At 36.6% G+C, this 21,660-nt stretch overlaps 1 protein-coding gene across 6 annotated transcripts in view; it reads right to left on the reverse strand.

The window, feature by feature from the left end:
* Window positions 1-21,660, reverse strand: part of LOC125232252 (rab11 family-interacting protein 4) — a 162,301-nt gene that overhangs the window by 22,566 nt on the left and 118,075 nt on the right. For all 6 annotated transcript variants that reach the window (XM_048137903.1, XM_048137901.1, XM_048137902.1 and 3 more), the window contains 2 exons: window positions 21,446-21,484; window positions 21,002-21,119 (listed from right to left, as the gene is read on the reverse strand). In XM_048137903.1, the coding sequence (XP_047993860.1) occupies window positions 21,002-21,119; window positions 21,446-21,484 (157 nt within the window). The remainder of the gene's footprint in view (window positions 1-21,001; window positions 21,120-21,445; window positions 21,485-21,660) is intronic.

Genomic DNA, 21,660 nt, shown 5'->3' on the forward strand with positions numbered 1-21,660 from the left:
GTAAAAAACACTTGATTTGGATCGAGTTCCGTTGCCGGTTACGCACCGGCTGGTATTGTAGTGGCTGTACTCACTGTGACAATAACTGACCGGCTGTAAACCTTATTATGAATGTGGTAAAAGTTAAAAATTACTTTGTCGATGATGGTAGTAATGTAGAGCATTGTGGCCGAATTCCAATCAGCTATGAATGGGCATTTTGCGAACGTCTGGTAACGCCCAGTTTATAGACGCGCTAGACGTTTCCTCATCTAGTGGATTACTGGCAATAACGAGTAATAAAGTGAGAATGAGAAACACGAGGTATGTAGGTTTATTCCTCTACCTTAAGGTTAATAGGGTTGACCTGTAGGCCAATGTGCTTTAGCCTAGGTAATATTATCTAGTAGGTGCAGCGCGTAGGTGACCTTAGGTATTGTCTTGCTTGCAAGGGTCTTTTGACCGAAGACACCTTCGATAGTTGCAAACAATCAAGTATTACATCAATTAAGACACTAAATGTGTAAGATAAGCTAACATTAGCTTCGTAAGTAAATAACCCAAGGAGACGATGATTCAATGCAAAATTCCAACGCGCAACCTCACACCTAAATAAACTCTTTTTAACAGACTATTAGAACTCGTAAAATGTACAAGTATGTAGCTGCTAGTATAGAGTTAATTTAGTCAAATGGGTTAGGCCAAAAGGTCACTCTTGGTGATTAGCTCCTAATAGATATGTAAAATTACAAATCTCACTTGATCAGATAGATTGTCGCACCACTGATGTGCTGCAGTCTTCTTCCCACCATTCAGTCCATTCGTCAGATGCGGCGTCAGCGGAGACCCCGAGAAGAGGTCCTCCGTGACACTGGAGTCGGAGAAGATCCGACTCCTGGTCTCCGGAGGCGGACCCTGAGGCCCCACGAAGTCGAACTGCCCATCCCACATGTCATATTCCAGCTCTAAACTGTCCTCCACTTCCACAGGCTCCATCGCGCCGCCAGAGCGGTTGAACAATCCTGATTTAAACATCAACACTGCACTACCCTCCGAAACGTGTATGCAAAATTAGTTCTCCATCTACCCACACACTTGTCTATGGTAGCTTACGTTACGTCTAAATTTTAAAGCTTAACTTAATGGCACAATAGACTTAAAGCGGTATTGATGGACACCAATGACCACGTAATGTATGACTATTATTAAATTTGCACTGACACGTAACACACTGTCACATAGCTCACATAAGAGGCTTTAGAAAATCCTATGCAGTCACTTGGCCGGTCTCCGTTTACTTCAAAACAATGTCTGGTAAACACCCTAATTGTTATCATAAAGTAAAATTAAGATTATATCGCGTAAAACAAAACGCCGTCGATTTAAGTTTTTGAACGGTTGCGTTGACATCGTATTGTCTATGGGCATCAAAAATCCAGTTGGAATGTTACGATTTTAAATTTGAAATTGGAACAGTTAGGACGATGTAGCGTAACGCGTGAGTCGGGCTGAGAATCGCGATCGGCACTAACCGGCGGCGCGCCCCTCCCGCTGTGACTACGACACTATCAGCGTTCGGCCGCACAACATACAAATAAAGTTTTCCCCTCAGTAGCTCGGAAACACGTGTTTTGTCCTTTAATACCAGCGGGTAAAAACGCATTTTATCCACTAGTGGGTAAAGTAATTTGACCTTGAATAAAGTCAAATTAACTGCTTTAAAATTGATAAAAGTAGGTGAATCTAGTAATAAAGATGATTTACCACCTGTGGAACTACTGGAAGCAGTGATAAACGCATTTTTTGCATTGTAGTTTCCTCGCTATAATGAGGGGAAAAGTTTTGTGTTACACTCGGGTGCAAATGTATTTTACTTCTCGTGTGTTAAAAAACTCGCAAGTTCAGGATTCTATTCTCGAACCACTCGCTTCGCTCGTGGTTCAACTATAGAATCCTTTCACTTGCTCGTTTTTCAATTCCACACTCGGCGTTAAAATACAACTTTGCCCCCTTGTATAACAAATAACTATTATTCGCTCTGTGCGCATATGCACCAATGTCTGATATGCAGAGGCAATAACCCTTAGCTCCCCCAGCCCGGGTGCATCTCGTAATTTTACGGGCGAGGGCCCACCATTATTGCGTTGGTCGACAGATGGGGAGGCCTTGGAGATTTTATTTGCATTCTAAAGTGTCTGTGTAAAGTGTATCCTGAGATATAAAACCCATCCAACGGTCAAATAAACTCGAAGATTTTTTAGGAGCATTGAAGATGCATATACATTATTGATAACTATTTTAACAAATAATACTCAAAAATAGAATTAGATACATACGTATTACAACATTAACGAATTCAGGAAGATAGTTTAGATAATCTTCATGAAACGTGAGATTTCTCCGCGTTGCATTAAGCATTATTAAATAACATCTGCATCTTTAGTTTAATTACGTAAAGAGACGCTGCCCATATGGCGTCTTGTAAACATCCAGACATCCACCTTATCTTCAATGGGTACCGAAATAGAAACAACCAATTTTTTAGTATAAGAATACATTTCCCTTTAAGGAACAAAAGCACGAGGCAAAAGTGCATATTATAACCTTAAATTGTAAGGCAACAATAAATATTGCTTAATTTTTAAAAAGCATGACTAAAATAATGAATAACCAATTAACCAGTAGATTCATTCATAACCTACAAAACACCCTTTTAATAAATGTATTGCACTGGGCTTTCATTCATTTAGATTATTGCGTTTGATATCGGCTAATATTATTCAAATTTACGTAATGAAAGATTAACTGTTAATTATGGAGAAACTTTATAATAATGCCTAAGTGCAATGGCAAATAACGCAATGATAATAATAAATAAGTATAATAGATATGTGCCATACATTACAAAATGATTACATTGAATTCAATAAAAAAAAGTTTTTGACTGCATTCTGATTGGCTAAATCTAATTCCAATTCATCATAGTTCATTACGCTTCATTGAAAATATCAAATTATATGTAACGCCAATATGACTATTCATGAAAAACTGAAAAACGCATTGTCGTAAGAACCAAATATGTGTTACAGTGTTATACAACTCACAGACAAACAATTGCGAACGAAACGAAACAATGCGATCTCATACATTTTAATACTGTTTTTGTGAGCCCAACAGCCGTGGCAAAATGCTAAGTCGCTGTGGCAAACAAGTGCCATTCAATATTTACGGAATCTGTATAAAAAGGATAATTATAGTATGTTTTGCTACAAGAGTTATACCTAAGTGTCCAAATGCTTTGTGTTTAATTCTATGAATTTAGGCAAGTCTGGACTTTGACAGGTTTGAAAACAAATTAACATAGTCTGTTACATGCTTTTGAAGTCCTGTTACATGCTTTTGAAGTCGTTCAACATTTGAGAAAGCTGAACGAAATTCGAGTAAAAATGTTACAGCTAATTTAAACACACAAATGATGTTTAATGTATGTATAAATTGTATAATAATGAAATATTGCAATGCCAGTCTTCTAATCAAGCAACATCAATCATCATATAATAGAACAGTATCTTTTTGGATCTTTCGGCGCTTTGATCTTACATTTATAGGCTTGTTCTGTTTTAGAAACAGCCGGCCATATGGTCATTTGTATAATATGGCAGTAAAGTTTATAAATTAAAATATTTCATACACACTTTTTGGTACTAGGTATGTAGAAAAGAGTGTTGTCCTTAATTGCTAAATCAAAAATATCAAAACCGATTCTGATGAAGTAAATGTCGTGATTATTTCCATACATTATTTCACTTTCACTATTTTCGAGCCTTGATCTGCATTTACGTAAAGAAACCTTTTGAAAGACTTCTTTTTCAAAGTTGTAAAAAAAATAGGACATAATCTACCTACTAATGAAATACCCTAGTAAATAAATTTTCAAGATAGCGTTCTACCAGAATTTTATCAGACTTGGACACGCAATGCTTGGCCTCTGGGGTGTTCAAATCGCTACCAAGCACAGACCAGCGTAAGGAAACCGGGATAATTGTGGTCTTTGATTATGATTAAGCGTTTGATACAGTTGGTCAGAAGTCAGAACTCTTACGAAGTATCTTCATACTCAATAATTTGGACTTACAAAAATATTAAAAGATTCTGTGTTTAATGAATTTGAGAGTTTTTGGGTTGGACTTGTTTTGGAGCATGATTCAAAAATAATGACACGAAAGGAAAATATCCGGTAGGTATAGCTTAAGTGCGTTTTCACATTATCCGATCCGATATCGGAAAGAGAAAGGATTTCGAAGGAAAAAATAAAGATGGCGGCGTAAATATAATTATGAGATATCGGTACGACCACCGATATATCGGATCGGATATTGTGAAAACGCACTAACAAGCCGTAGAAAATCGGTAGCTTATTAGGTCATCTATTACCTATTATTGACATTTTAACAAGAGCCACCGTAAATAAATTATATTCCGGCTTCTCTTAAAAGGCACGCAATTTTCTGTAATTACGTAAATTTATATGAAAGTCTTTGGGTCACATTACACTGGCGCCCCATAACATCGACTCATACGCACTCGTGCAATGCAACTAATGGTAATACACAGTAACTTCTGTTTAGTATTCCCCTCCTCGTTTATTAAGAGATTAGTCATCCGGGGTCGAATAATAGGATCGGAGAGCCGGGTGTGTCCAGAAACACGTATTCAATGCGAATGACGTTCTATTGTGACGCCATTTTGTGTGCTTATACGTCTTTGATAGCCACAACTTGTCTATTGAGTAGAACATGCTTTTTAACCCCCGATCCAAAAACGACGGGGTGTTACAAGTTTGATGTATCTGTCTGTGTGTCTGTCTGTCTGTTTGTCTGTCTGTGTGTGTGTGTCTGTCTGTGGCATCGTAGCTCCCGAACGGGTGAACCGATTTAGATTTAGTTTTTTTTGTTTAAAAGCTGAGTTAGTCGGGAGTGTTCTTAGACACGTTTCATGAAAATCGGACCACTATGTCGCGGTCGGGGGTTTTTTCAAAATATTAACTTGGTGGTTAGGTTATTTAATAATAAGACACGGCCGTACGTAGATGATGAATATAAAATGTCTTGGAAAATTAAGGGGAGTGATAAATAAGACAGGTCATTTCAAAAGCTTTTTTATTTATTTATTTACTTAAACTTTATTGCACAATTAAAAAAAAGTACAAATGGCGGACTTAATGCCTTAAGGCATTCTTTACCAGTCAACCATAGGTCAAAACAGAAATTCGCGAATGTGGGTGCAGTGAGAAAAACAATTTAGAAAGCATGGCAATTTACGATAACTTAAGAATATTATTTACAATTTGAAATTGTTTGTGCCTTTCTTTGGCATTAAATTTCATCTGAGCTGTCAGATTCAAGTTCTCTTCATTTAATTATAATTTTACTGCCAAATGATCACGCGACTTTTTGTAGCATACCAGCATTTGACTATCTTGTCATCCCAAAACATTTATAAGGCACAGCGGGACAATTTCGACTGGAGGACAAATGCAACTGATCCATTTTTAGGGTTCCGTAGTCAACTAGGAACCCTTATAGTTTCGCCATGTCTGTCTGTCCGTCCGTCCGTCCGTCCGTCCGTCCGTCCGTCCGTCCGTCCGTCCGTCCGTCCGTCCGTCCGTCCGTCCGTCCGTCCGTCCGCGGATAATCTCAGTAACCGTTAGCACTAGAAAGCTGAAATTTGGTACCAATATGTATATCAATCACGCCAACAAAGTGCAAAAATAAAAAATGGAAAAAATGATTTATTAGGGTACCCGCCCTACATGTAAAGTGGGGGCTGAAATTTTTTTTCATTCCAACCCCAACGTGTGATATATTGTTGGATAGGTATTAAAAAATGAATAAGGGTTTACTAAGATCGTTTTTTGATAGTATTAATATTTTCGGAAATAATCGCTCCTGAAGGAAAAAAAAGTGCGTCCCCCCCCCTCTAACTTTTGAACCATATGTTTAAAAAATATGAAAAAAATCACAAAAGTAGAACTTTATAAATACTTTCTAGGAAAATTGTTTTGAACTTGATAGGTTCAGTGGTTTTTGAGAAAAATACGGAAAACTACGGAACCCTACACTGAGCGTGGCCCGACACGCTCTTGGCCGGTTTTTCCATGTTGTTTGCATTATTAATTAGAGTGTCCACTGGTTATATATGGCACGCGTGTTCAGTGGATACATGTGGAACTCAACTGAATAGTGTAATAATGGAAAATGGATCAGTTACAATTGTCCCCCAGTCGGGATTTGCCCCGCTGTACTTTACATATTTTTCTATGACTGTGTTTGGTGTTTGTTCGATTAAGTGTTTTAATTTAGTACAATTATTTTCTAGGTGCACTGGTACAAAAAGGAATTTTCTAGCTAAGCTATAAAATGTACTCCTTTACAATCTTATCAATACCAATAGACGAAAGATTATCTTTACAGCTATACACGGGTATCAGGTATCTAGAGATTTGCCTTGAATGGCAAGTAGCTACGTTAGCTAGCTTCGATTGACCTTCTCACATCAGTAATTATCGCATCTGGTGACAGCCATATGGGACGTATGTTGACATGAATTACTCATATAATTCGATGAAACTTGTTATTTAAAATTGTTTAATTATATAACGCGAAAAAAGTATCTCAGTCATCGATAAAAACCTGTAGCTCTACATAGATTGAAAGCACGAAAACGACGTAATAAGTAAGATCAAGAAAATCTAAAATAATCTGATCAGGACAACACTAATCTGTTTGCCATTTGCAATAACAAAGTGTGTTCTGATCATTAATGTCAGATTTCTATTATAATAGTGCTTATAATGAGTCCCATTACGCTGTTCTATTCAAATCAGCGCAAAGTTGTAGGGTACTGCAAGTGCATTTAATGTCCGAAAAATGTCTTAATTTTATTAATTTAATTTTTAATTTATTTAAAGAAAAAAAAAACACAGTTACATAGTACCTTAAATTAAATTTTCGCCAAACTGTGAGACAGTTTGTTGGCGTAGCGCTCAATTAAACTTTAAACTACATTAGATTAGGTACTTTACACTAAGATTAAGATAACAACATTGGAGTAGGTATATAGCAATTGTCAGTCTACGATAACAGAAACTTTTTTATGAAGGTAGATAAATTATTGAGTGTAACATGGGGCTTAAAACCCGTTATAGTTGGTAGGTTTATACTACAGCAATAGGCTCAACTGACCATTCGTGAATGCTATCGCATTTCAATAAGGTTCACGAATGATCAGCAGGCTTTACAAGGTTTTTTTCAGTAACAGCCGCTTAAATTTGGTTTTCAAGCTGCCTATACCAAGTTTTGGTGATTCGAGTAAAAGTGGGTAATCATTATAAATTTTAGGAATCAAATATCTTTTTGTTCTTCGTCCATAGTAATTCTTTGCCGTTGGTTGAAACAGTTTGATTATTTTACTAGACCTAGTGACACGTTTACTTATCCTGATTTTTTTATGACAATCTGAGTAATAACTATGTAAAACATTCAAATTTAGCATTTCTATATCATGAATGTTTAAAATAAACCTCCTCCTATTTTATCCTTCTTTTGCTATGTCGTAGTTAAGTACAATGACACGTTATTACACATTGTACTACAATTGTTCAACATCATCTTACGCAACGGTGGCAGTTTCAAATTGATCATGTTTAAGTCACAATCAATTCGCGTTGAGAAAGACATGCAAAGATGTCCCATCGTCACAATCATAAGCAGACTTTACTTCCTAGATATAAAGGTCTATATTGATATAAGTTACGTTTTTGTCGGTATGTAGTCCGTTCGGGTTCATGCGTGGTGGGCACAGTGATGACTTGATGATGATAAGCGGCCCACATTATCCCGCGTTCAACCGTAGTGAAGACATCTCTCAGGGTCAAGACAATCTTATGCGCTTATATTATACTACTTACTTCTGCTATCGGCGCTAGAGGATTCATTTAATAAAATTTATTTAAAAGTTTTAACCTCACTATCTTTAGTCCGGTTTTAAATAGTTTTTTTTCCTTAGTCGAGCTCTAAATTCCTACTTGTTTAAAAGTAAATATCTCCATGATTCATCTTTTATCTGTCAGCATATTTTATCTAGTAAAAAAAACAAATCTTTATTTTATAGATTTTTATCAGTTTTTTCTATGAAAGACAATATAATGTATTTCATCGTGAATTCATCTAAACTATATTTTATTTATTGTGTCATAGATGTTGCTGGATAAGCAAGGAGTTCCCTGTTTACATGTTTTAGGCCCACTTGCACCAACCACTTAACTCAGGGTTAGTGGGCTGCCATCTGTCAAATTCCATATAAAATGGTGGGTTATCCCTCGGGTTAACCTTCCATCTTCGTTGGTGCAAGTGGCCCTTAGTATTACAGTGTAAGCAAAAACGTCTGCAACCGATGCTATTATTAAGCTCAATGTTAAAATTCAAATCAAGGGTACGTGAGCCCAAGTCAGTATTTCATCCATTTTTTTTATTCTGAGTTCCCTAGAATTGAGTATTGCTATTTATTCCGTCCAGATTCAAGCATGAATATCAAAACCAAACAAAAACAATTTAGAAAAAAAAAAACAAATCGTCTCACAAGAACCGCCCGAAGCATAGAGCGTTGTACTCTTTATCTAGGCCATCTAAGTCTTTTTACGGCGCTTCGGTTTCCCGCGGTGTCATCTGTTAATTACAGTATTCGTTATGGTTATAATTAAATCTATCTGGTCTAGATCTGAAGATATTCCCAACGTGGGGATCTTCGCGCCCTAAAAACGGTAAGTTTTTTTAACGAGTATTTTTATGTCCAGCGCGCAAGACGGCTTTTGCAGCTGACAGCTTAGTAACCCCAAATTTCTGGTTATACGGAACTTTACCTAATAATTTAATAATTAACTTTTAAAAAAGCCGGCCTTATTGCATATAGGAATTGCATAGAATTTGGAACTTCTCCGTTTGATCTGATTCACACTGTTTAAGAACCCAACGAATCGAAAATAAGTTTGCAAGATTTAGTTTAGTTGCCGAATTTAAATCGTTTTAAGAAAGTTGTAAATAAGATCAGGACGAGATTTATACCCCATTCTTCCTTACCCATAGTTTTCCTGAACAAACTAACAACAATGTAACTAATCGTGATACGACTACACGATACGACGCCAAATACTGTATTTTCTCATCCTAGTTAGGACATTTAGTTAGGTTAGTTAGGACATTGGCCTTATACCGTCTTCCTAAATATCTGCCCCAGAATGATGTCGTTGCCTTAACTTCCGTATTTTTTCGCGATTGTGCCAATATTATTTTTGATACAATATGTATTTGAAAATTAAAAAGGTAATGAAAACAAATAAATCGTAAAATTTTGGCGTGAAAACTGGGACGGACAAACAAGAGAAGAAAATATAAACAAACAACTTGAAAAAGCTTCGCATGAATAATAAAACATCGAAATACCTAATTAAGCAAAAATTTTAACTCATGGGAAAAAATAATAGATTTCTAGATTAGCTATTCTTGCACACAATGGAAGAAGAAAATGGCGGGATAAAGTGCCTTGCGAAAAACATTGAATGATGTACGCGGAAACTAAAAGTGCGTAAGGCAAAATGCGCGTCAATACTGTGACTTAGTAAGCAATTCTGGTCTGTTTTCTACTGTAGTAGGGACTGTAATAGTTCAACACTACAAGCAAGTCAAAGATCGTCGTCTACCGTGTAAATATGTTGCACTCATCTGCACACAATGTTGACTTCGCACGCGTTTTACACTTTCCGTTTCATTCTAGGGTCATCAGAACTTAGATTATAATGACATGTCAGGAATTTTACATTACTACTCAGACCGATTGTACCTAATATACAGGGTATAAGGTATATATGGGATTCTAATGAAAGCGTTGCGAAATAAGTCGTTAATAACCTAGCTTATTTGAACCTCCATTTCTTTTATAGGTATAGGAATAAGTGTAAATTTATGGGATATCATGTTTAAGAACGGAGAAGACTGATTTCCGGAAGAGTTTGTAACGGAACAAGCGTCCATGACGAGGAAATGGCCTCGTTATTACATATAAAACTTACGGCGAATAAACTTTTCCTTGACCAACTTTTTGGTGCATATTTCCTTCGAGATTTCATTGAATATTTTAACAAATAATATCTGTGATGGTTAATCACATGTTTTGTCGCGTCATCACCTTCACTATAATTCGATGCTTGCAACTTAGGGAAAAAAGCTTATTTACAAACTATATTCACATGGATGGATTGTTGACACTAACAATCTGATCGGTCAAACGAATGGCGTTCCGATATTGCGTCTTGGTTCCAATTACAAGTCAGAGAGGTAATTAATCACTAATATTGATTATTATACTTTCTGAATATATCATTCAATGTAACAATTAGGAACAAATGTGATCTTTCATTGCGAAGTTACTAAATTGATTTAAACAATCTTTCACAAAATAATATTTACGTAAAAATATTTACGAAACACTCCACTATTGGACTGCATAGGTAACAATATCAATAGCTCTGTCTCTCTCTAAAACACGTGCAAGCATGCAGATGTTACTACTGATAGGTAAACGATTATTTGCTGAGAGAACATGGACGTTAAATGTATAGGGTGTACGGCTTAGTAAACAAACCAGTCTCCATTATGTCCCCAGTAGGTCTCCAGTCTCCATTATGTCTCTGTTGTGTCTCCGGTATGTCTCCAGTCCCCAGTATGTCTCTGTTATGTCTCCATTATGTCTCTATTATGTCTCCACTATGTCTCCATAATGTCTCTGTTATGTCTCCATTGTGTCTCCAATATGTCTCCAATATGTCTCCATTATGTCTCTATTGTGTCTCCAGTATGTCTCCAGTCCCCGTTATGTCTCCAGTATGTCTCTGTTATGTCTCCATTAGGTCTCCATTAGGTCTCCAGTCTCCATTATGTCTCCAGTCTCCATAATGTCTCTGTTATGTCTCCATTGTGTCTCTATTATGTCTCCAATATGTCTCCATTATGTCTCCATTGTGTCTCCAATATGTCTCCAATATGTCTCCATTATGTCTCCATTGTGTCTCCAGTATGTCTCCAGTCTCCATAATGTCTCTGTTATGTCTCCATTGTGTCTCTATTATGTCTCCACTATGTCTCCATTATGTCTCTGTTATGTCTCCATTGTGTCTCTGTTATGTCTCCATTATGTCTCCAGTCTCCAGTATGTCTCTGTTAAGTCTCCAGTATGTCTCCAGTCTCCATTATGTCCCCGGTCTCTGTTGTGTCTCTATTAGATACTATAAAAGGGTCGGAGCGAGCCGACGCGCGTCATTCTTACAATATCCACAAGACTAACAGTGTCTCTGGCTTTCGTGTGTTATACTGGTGAGTGAAGTTGTTCTGCTATTATTTCTCTGTTTGTTTTTACTTGGAAATTATTCTAAGTGATTGTAAACTTTGAAATTGTGTCTTTGTTTGATTGTGCGGGGACAATATCGTCGTACAGTTGAATTTGGACCTGTGGTGGAATTGCTTTACTGTCAGTTGTGGGGTTAATTTAGTGTTCTATTTATAGTGTAGTGTTACATTTAAATTGATGTGTATAGTGAAGTTTTCTGTGCTTTGTTTCATGAGTGCCGTCAAGCAATACAAAGACTGGGTCGATGTATGGCTGGTGCTTGGAGATAAGTCTGTGTTTGGTTTTGTAGGGAGTAATTCTTGCAAAACTAAGCTTAGATTATAGCACGTAAAGGAAACTTCATTCGTTTATTTAGTTGGTCAGTAAAATTGAATTTAGTAATTTTCCATGGGGTTATTTAGTGAAAGTTATAAGCCAGATCATTGTTTGTGACAGACTGTTGTCCGGCTAAGCGCTTTATACCTTGCGGCTGTTAAACATAAGGCGTTTAGGGGTCTTTTTGTTCCAAGTGGAGGGCTTGGGCGCTTTTATTTACTTACAAAAGCGTATTTTCTCACCGGTCTCAAAGAGTCCAACTGTTAGATGGAAGTGAGGACTTTCACGATTGACGAAAGACATTAGGAGTAATCCTTGCTCACTGAAGTCGGCAGTATTTGAGGCTGGGGTCCTATATATATTTATATTTATTTACTCGGTGCTCTGGTTCATGCTGGCGTTGGTCGCTGGGGATTTCGGTTGTGATCGATCCATATCTAAGTAAAGTTTGATCGCAGCTGGGTCTTCCGTGTGGCTGGTACTGGTGTGTCTTAGAATACTGGATATATACACGGATAGGGCGATCTACTCTCTGCTACCCTAGCCCGCGGGCAAAAGCAGGGGGGGGGGTCTGACCTACACAAGCCTATAGGTTGCCTATCTCAGCTTCGCTGGCTGAACTGTACAGCTTATGGTAGGGATACACTTGTGCATATTCTGAACATTAGATCTATGGTAAGTGATGGTCTGTGTTTCAGATATGCTAGAGTAGGGAAAACGATAGGATTAGGGTAGCGTCACATACTATTTCTATGAAAGTAGGGTTCGTTTACGATTGGTCTTAAAATATAATTGGTCAATGTGTATTTATGTGGTTTAAATGGACTTTAAATGTGGTGTATACTATCTTAAACTGCTTGCTAAAACTTTGAACTCATAAAATCTCTTATTACTTAATTTACCTGAGTGTTATTAATAATTGTGGTAGCAATTTCTGATCTTTTGGTGTAGCGACGGGATGCTAAGTGTTGCTAACTGGGTTTTCAAGGTAAATTCTATCAAATTGGCTAGGGAAACAAACTGTCTTTGGAATAAAAGGATTAGTTTGTTATAGGGTCCAGTGGCATGCGAGCGCCGTCCACTGATGAAAAGTCAAAAGCTTCGAGGAGTTAGTAGACTTACTTGTTTTCATAAAGGTTAGCGACTACTCGGCATTTCGTTAATACATTAGAAAGGTCGAGAAGTTATGGTCTATTCTCAGTATTGGGGAAAAGGGGGGTTTAGCTAGGGAAAAGAAACAAAACAAAAAACAGGGTGTTAGTTCGTAGATAGATAGCCCTTCAGGCTTACTTGCTTAGGTTCCCGATAAAGTGGTTTGGTCGGGTCAGGGGTCCCATACCGCATCGCAAGCCCTTGCCCAAGCCGGGACCACTAATAAGGCGTAGCGGATGATTACCAAAATATTTTTTAATATTTATTTCATGTATGTTTCACTCACTAACTTTTATTCTAAAAATTTCTTCATTACGTCATTAACTTTCTCACATATAACTTTCTAGGCCTAAATCTGATAAAATGCTCTTCTATAACACTATATTATTATGCTACAATAACCTTTATTCTTCTTTAAAATATAAATAAGTAAAAATTTAAATATTAGTCAAAAATACAGCTGATACTCATTAAAGGATCTGTGTTATTGCGGATCACATCGAAGGGTTCTACTTATTCACGCTAGACGATCACAAGGCCAAATTTACGGGGTATATTTAAAGGGGGGTTAGCTATACTGTTGATTAGTCAAGTAAGTAAGTAAATAAGTAAGGTGAGCGGAGGTTTAGTTACAAGTTTCAAAATGGAAAAGCGGTCTCAAGAATATAAATTAGCTAACATAAAGTATGGAACACTGCGTGCGACGAATTTATCTTAAGAAGATAAGATTTTGATCTTTCTTCAGAAAATACATCAGCAATCTATCAAGTATCATGGCTACTTGTGAAGTTCAGCTGCCTTAACTTGAATCAACTACGAATATTTTCCATAATTTCTGATTCTCTACATACATGTAGCCATTTGGTAGCCCTATTCGTGATATTTTTTGCAACAACACGTTAGCTAACCATGTCGACGTTTTTATAACACCTATAGAGATGATAAAAGATAACCGTGATGAAGACAGGCGTCTAACTTGCTTAGTTTTACGCAACAGCTCGGTTTATTTAGGCCATCCATCATTGTATGTTTGATAGTGGCTTATCACTGATCGATTTCAGCAATCTGCTTCTGGGTAGCTGAGATAGCTCTAAATATGAGGATTACGAAAGGGTCACAAACAAAAAAATAGTTTTGACGTTGTATATTTATAAACAAATGCCAAAAACTTTATGAAATAAATTATTCAGATTAACTACAATCATCGTTTCATCAAAATCATGTTCATGTCGTTCAGAAGACATCAAACGTGACAAAATTAGAATTTAATCAAAGTCATAAAAGGGGTATTTATAAATACAAAATACATGTTATGGGTATTCTAGGTGAAACTGGTGCTACCCTCATACTGTGCGCTTTTCTATGATAAATCTTATGGAGTCAAATTACTCTCCATCATCATCATCTAAAATACATTCTATTCTATTATATTCTACTTCCAAGCTCTATATCATGAACTTTTCATATGTATTTGTGACAATCATCGCCACTCCTTCACGCCAATCAGTGCTCATCGAACAAAACATCATCATTGACGCATCGCAAAGGAAACAAGAACCACCAATTGATAAAGTTATTCTCCCGCGATACGCTCCCGGCGATCCTTGGCACACTTGGCCCACGCGATGCCGCCAACACGCGAGATACCATTGTTTGACAGGCGGACTATCCTAAACATTATTTATTCATTGTAGGAAGATTTGTTAGTGAAATAATTGACAATGTTAATGAAGTGATCAAGGGTAAGGACATAACTTTTCTCGGAATGGCTTAGGGTCTAATTTTCCCGGCGTACTTAAGGAAATTTCGGTAAATTGCCAATGTTCAATATGTATAATATAAAAGTCAAATTTTAAAACTTATAGGAACATAAAAATATACAATAATATGTTAGCTGAATATAAATGTGCATGCGAAAAAGAAACTGTCCCTTAATTTTTGCCCGTAATTTCCGTGATCAATTGATTCAATTGTATCAAAAGAGGTAAAATAGGACCCAAATAAAGGGGAAAAACTTACATAAAAGAAAATGATTAAGTAAAAAAAATCTTTTCGTGCCTTTTTTACAGCTCCAAAAATATACTTCTCATTAATTTCAACAGCTTTTTCAAGCCCCAGTTGAATATACCAACTCAAATTCAATCGGCTTTCACACTTTCCACAGAAAGAAATCCAGTTTTCCCGAACGTTGTTGACCATGCTAATACATTCTCTGCCCATTCCTCTTCTAACTATACAGAACATAAACATACGTCTAGTATGTATACTACAAGAGCTTACATAACCGTAGCACTTAACAGTGGTTTCTAATTAACTTTCTCTATTGTCCCTAGAATCACCGATTCTGTATAGAAGTGCATAAAGTGCATTCCCTTCCTGCTGTCAATGCGATTGGCACGCAGTTTCTCCGGTGTATTGTGCATTATCTATGCAAGACTGTTATCTTGGCTTACAGAGCAGTCAGATCAGAAGAATCACTAAATTAGGCTCCAGATTTATTCACTGTCAATATTATCTGGTTTTCATCGCCAATTACTAACCCTTATTCATAAACGTGTACTAAAATTGACAAGCCGCTAATAATCGCTTATACCTTTAAGCTAAAGCTAGTGAATAAAGACCGGGATAAGCACAGAACTAAATTTAGATAGAAGAAACAAGTTCATCTATTTGTATAGGGGCCGAGCGTGTCAAATTTTGTACTGAAGTTGTTTCTTGCCTGTAATTTTAAATATGTCTCAGGCTCTTGATTGTTCATAATTTTTGTGTTGTTGCAATTGAATATCACGTAACGAGGCATTTTTTTATGTTTTGATTGACTTCAACTTACAAAAATTGACGCCCGAAAGCTGCAAGCTGCGATTAAAGACGGACAACTCAGTGGATTTCACTGAGTTCATTTGTCACGCTAAGTAGATACGTTTGCTTGATCTATGGTATATATGACATCTGTGGGGATAAGCGTATTTTTCTTATCGCATACGCGTTGCCACGAATCTTTCTTGAGTTTTTCTCAAAGCCCCGTATGTAGGGTTGCCATATCGAATGGCACCAAAATAAGGATAAAAGGACATTTTATCGGGATTTTGGAACTTGTGTCAGGAAGTGCAAAATAAAAATCAAATTAAACAATTTTTTCCCCGCTATTTCCATCTTAAATGACATTTTCATCCCTTATTATCATAAATTCATAATGATAAACAATTTAAAAAAATGCATTTAGCATAAGTGTAACTTTTGATTAAACATTTTTTGTTATTGTCAAGCGCTGAAGCAGAAACGTTTCGTTTTTGTTTCATGTTCTTGCAAAGTGAAATTTCGGGTTCTTTTTCATTTTGTAGGGAGTCGGGAGGACATGATAAAAATCGGGAGATTCCCGTCAAATCCCGACCATGTGGCAACCCTACCCATATATCATAAGACTGTAACTGCCTATAAGTATTTGGTACTTAGAATCCCTAGAGACGAAGACTCGTCCATCGAATGGGCTAATGGATATCAGACGCAACTTTCATCCGAAAGAAAATGCCGATGCCGTTAATATTTTGTTTCATCTGACTTGTCATATTAGACAGCGACTACCACTTGTATTTGTAAATTGTAGCTTTGAGAAATGGGCCACTGATCTCAAATTGCACTATGCCACAGAATAGGTACAATAAATATGAATGGGTATTTAATACCTAATCATATTTATAGATAGCAAAATTATGCCATAACCAAATCAGAATAACAGCCCAGTTACAAATTAACCTGTGCATTCACAAGAACTACATCCCAGCACTTGCAGTACAGGATTGTTACTGCATTAGGTGCACGTGCAAATTTGTGTGATAACAATAGCAGGGTGTGTCCGCCTACGAGTGTCACTGTCCAGTTAGTTTAGCGTAACTACAATATCTACAAACTTAAATTACAACTGAGATTATACTACCACCTCTTTCACTCCCGTTACGACTTCGTAAGTGCGAATGAGAAGTGTCGAGGTCTCCACATTCAGTTTAGTTGGTTGGCGTGAATGTAGGTAAATTGGTACGGAAGTTGGGGCTAATCGGGAATGACCGCATTGGATAATGTATTGTGTAATGTGTTGTGTGCGTAATTATCGATGTTTGATAATGATAAGTGTATTTGTAGTTCCAAAGATTGCCTACGTGTTTAAAGTATTACTTGTGTCTAATGGACAGCTGACAAGGATATTTATTTAATGATGATCATAAAATCCTATTCATTGGTGATTTTTCGAATCAAGAATGAAACTATAGCTGATTCTTTTACTACCCGGTATGAGTAGACATTTATTATGTTTTGTGTTGTTGCAAGAGACTTACATACAAGTGGAACTTAATTGGTCCATTCTGAGATGTTATTTTCTATACATCACAATGGAAGAGGTATGTTAACAAAATTACCCGCTGAATTGCTCTACTCATCCTAAGTAGATAGTTCTTTGTTCTCGTATATGTAATACTACCACTATATTACGCGCCTAGTGTGTGTATATTAATAACTAGAAAAGACATAATAGCCGACATACAGATTCACTCAATCAAAACACAGTCACGTCCCAGCGTCCCACTATAATTGCCTAATTGAATGCAGATGCACTTTAAACGGTCATATCAAAAACGCCGCATATCTCATAGTCAAACTACAAACATTTACCATACCACAAATGTCCAACGCATTTGTAGGAATCATTCGACTTATGTCTTTTTAAAACTGACTTAAAAAGTTATCATATGTGTTGCTTTGTCATTTACAATTGCCAACAGAGTAAATGCCTCTAAGCAGACCAGTGAAACTTCTGTCTCGAGACCGCTATCAACTGTGTGTAGCCAGAGATCATACCTTACTACTGGTTTTCTCCTAGTTAGTGGCTGGTAAGGGATTGGAATAGATGGAGGGCCAGTACCGGACGCAGTGCAAGGCGTTTCCGCTGAGGACGAGCAATAAATGACGCGGCACGATTCCATTGTCCGTACTCTTCCCAGGGTCATTGGACAGGAGTAACAATGTTAGGTACATGTTACAGTTTTTCAATTATTTAAATAGGTACCTAAAGATTGACTATACATTGTGATAAACTTCTTTTCCGTTGTTTATAAATAGCTGTTTTTATGTGCACTTGGTCGAATGCCAACACGACCTTGCTACTGATGATAAGAAAAACATGAAAATTATCAGGTTACATTCTTAGCTTCTCGCTAGATTTAATTTCAGGTTGACATTGAGCTAATAAATGCCTACGAGAAGCATTTAGGTTTAAAATACCTAAAGTATTACGATATAATATTATTAAACAAATATGTGGTAAAATAAAAGATCTAGGTGTCCTAAAGATACCATTGAGACCATTGAATGATGGAATCATCATTGTTCTGACGTACGAGATTGCACTAAAGTAAAGCCTGACCAGAAATTTATGACTATTGTCAGGAGGGCGCTGTTATTCTGACGTATGGGTTGACAGTTCAGTATAGTATGAAGAAAATAGTTCTTATGAAATTCCGCAACATAGCGCGTAGTCAATATTTCTGGTCAGACTGTATGCATGTATTTAAAAATAATTAATTATTTTTATGTCACCAAAAACGTTTAATCTTGAGCATACTCACTTGTTGACTTTGAGAACGATGTTTACGCTTAGACTTAAAACATAAATAATCGAACCCGCACATACAGCATTTCGACATCAGATATCGTCTTAAATTCTATTTTGATACACTAAGCAAATATGATTAATATCAGCAGGGCCCCGAGTTTGCTTCTGCGTACACTCATACTTATTTCGGAACGCATGAACAATATTTCGCGTAGCACTGAAGCGATCTTGTATGAATAAGATAAAAGCAATATTGGCCACTTGCCGCGTGAAGTCATGGTGACTTTAAAGTATTTATAGAATATTGCTTCGTGGAAAACACATAGATAGTGCGGAAAATGAAAATGATCGATTTACGATTGATTGAGGTAATTTTAAATAAGACCCGAGACCTGATGTCCTACAGCGTAGAATGATTAATATGATTAAGTACCAATCAACATTTGTTTCTATCGCTCGCATATGATTTTGGTGTTTCGCCTCCGCATAGCAAGTGTTATGGTGCTCCCACACTGGTTGTTATAAATGTTATATAATGCTGTGTGAGAGCACCACTAGAGGTTTCGTAGAGATGGGGAATTGGTGGTTTCCAAACTGGGCTATTTCTGACAACCTTCCTTTGGCGCCATAAGTATCTCAATATTGATCTATTTGAAATCTGTTTCTAGTTTCGCGTTACATAAAACGGGATACTAAAAACACATCCTCATCCTTGCTATACTCTGTCAAACAAGTCTGTCAGTAAATAAGAACTAATAAAACTATAGGTATCCTTTTCTCTAGCACCCTAAAGAAAAGGATGCATATAGTTTTCTTTGTTCTTATTTACTGACAGACTTGTTTGATAGAGTATGGGCGATTCTCTGTAAGCTCGTGAAGGTCCCATACAAATGCTGTCCTGTCAATTTTTTTTAACTATTGCCAAAAATCTGAGTTCTATGTTGACTAAAATTAACTATTATTTTAGTGACATAAGGAGACCCACTGAATTTATACGTAATTTCCGAGTTATTAACGATTTTCTAAAAAATCGTAACAGGGGACTGTTTGGGGCATGAGGGGACTGTTTTTAACGTGTCATAGGGGTTGTATTTAGATAAAAGTCATTTTATATTGATCAGTCATTTATTATTTTTATGGCAAATTTGCACATCAATAATCAACAGAAGCTTTTTTAAGAAAATCTCAACAGAAATAAAAACTTCTTTTACCAGGGGACTTTCTTACCAGGGGACTTTCTTACCAGAGGACTGGTCGGTCCAAACGCGAGTTCACCTCACAAGTGATGCTCTGACACTAAACAAAATGACGTCTCGCCACCGCATTAGGCATGGTAACCAACTTCACAGCGATCGCGTTTCGTTTCACTCAAAAATACGTTTGCGAACATAGTGGTTATTTTTTAATATGGCTAAATATTTTAGGCAGGGGACTGTATACAAATTCTGGGGACAAAGTTTACTAGACTTTATTAAATAAATAACCAATTAATCAGACCTCGTTATACTACAATAATATAATTTAATAATTCGATTGTTTTGATTTAACTGCCGCTTGTATTTAGTTTTAATATTTTTTTCGTAACTTTCACTTCTAGGTGGGAAGACAGTGATGGGGACAGCCAGGGGACTGTATTTTTAGAGCTGCTATTACGTGTAGTAAAACGCTTAAAATAGTTATGGTTATAAAAATGATGGCCCGTAAAGATTCGAGGTTAAAGTTTTATTAGACGTGCTTATTATTTAAATAATTGAAGTACTTTTTGAAAAAATCGGCCAGGACAGCCGATTACAAGCTTACAGAGAATCGCCCGTATAACTGTTGCTGAAGACATTTATGGGTAAGTATCTTCGTATAAAATATTAAAAAAATGACTTATCCGAAAGACAATTAAATAAAAATAGAAAGGAAGTGGACAATGACTAACTAATAATAAAGACAAACAATGAGTGATACAAGTAATAAATAGTTGCAAGTAACGTAAGAAGGTTTTCTTGAAAGGTTGCTACAGTTTCTCAGAATTATGTTTCGCTTTATGACGTTAAGTGATGACTAAGGAATGTCATACTATTGAGTTGATGAATCACGCTGAAGATAGTATTTGCAAAGTTACAGAACACCTGATCAATTGATCATATCAAAGGGGTGAGAAAGTTTAGTCAAAAAGTCTTTCGAAGAGTGCATGAAGATGGACTGTAGGTAAAATGTTGTTAATGCTGAGCACTTGGTCAGAACTCAGAATGCAACCCTCAATTATTGAGTATTGTACACAAATACGGCAAATTGTACACGGTGTTCAATACGTGGACTATGGTACACTCTTAATAATTTTATTGTAATAATATCAGCAGTCAATTAAATATAGGCACTTACCCCGGGTACTTATGAAAGAGGTAAGCTGGTGGCCTGGTGTAATCCGTTGGATGCCTATAAAACTCAAAGAAGCACTGGCCATTATAATTAGTGACCTGACCAAACAATTAGACTGACCTTATAATTAAGTCCTTGAACATCCTCTTCCAGTGAAACATCAGAGTACATATCATCCGCCGGCTCCCCTCCTGAGCCGCAGCCCGAAGAGTTGAACGACGACGAACGATATAATTGGCTAAAACAATACAAAATACAATTATTATTTAAGTTTAAGACACTAAAATATTAAAATTATTTCATTCAAAAAGTATTTTCACGAGTTTATAACATTGTCACTAGCGCCATCTAGTGACAAAGTGTGAAACTACTAAGCGATGCGATAGACATTAAAGTTACAAGGTTGAGCGAGCTGCGGATGCTCGTAGTAGAGTCGGCGTCTTGCGACAGATGGCGCTGTCAGCATGTTTCAAAGAAAATGTAGTCGACGTCGAATTTCCATGCAAATTACCATAAAAAGTAAAGATTACAAAAAAATATTATGTTAATAGTGTAAATATTTACCTAGCTAAGACATTGGATCCGATTTGCCGCTTCCCAGAGCTGAAACAAATAAAAACGGAATAACTTTCCATAAACTTGCACAGTTGTGTCATGCAATGCGAATTATCGTGCAAATTCAGATAATTACAATAATCAGTGATGATGTCAGTTTCATACGGTATGTTGGCATGTTGATCAAGCTTTTAAAGGGGTTTGTGTTCAGTTGTTCAGTGTTT

Source organism: Leguminivora glycinivorella, chromosome 12 (assembly GCF_023078275.1).
Source record: "Leguminivora glycinivorella isolate SPB_JAAS2020 chromosome 12, LegGlyc_1.1, whole genome shotgun sequence".
Taxonomy (NCBI): Eukaryota; Metazoa; Arthropoda; class Insecta; order Lepidoptera; family Tortricidae; genus Leguminivora; species Leguminivora glycinivorella.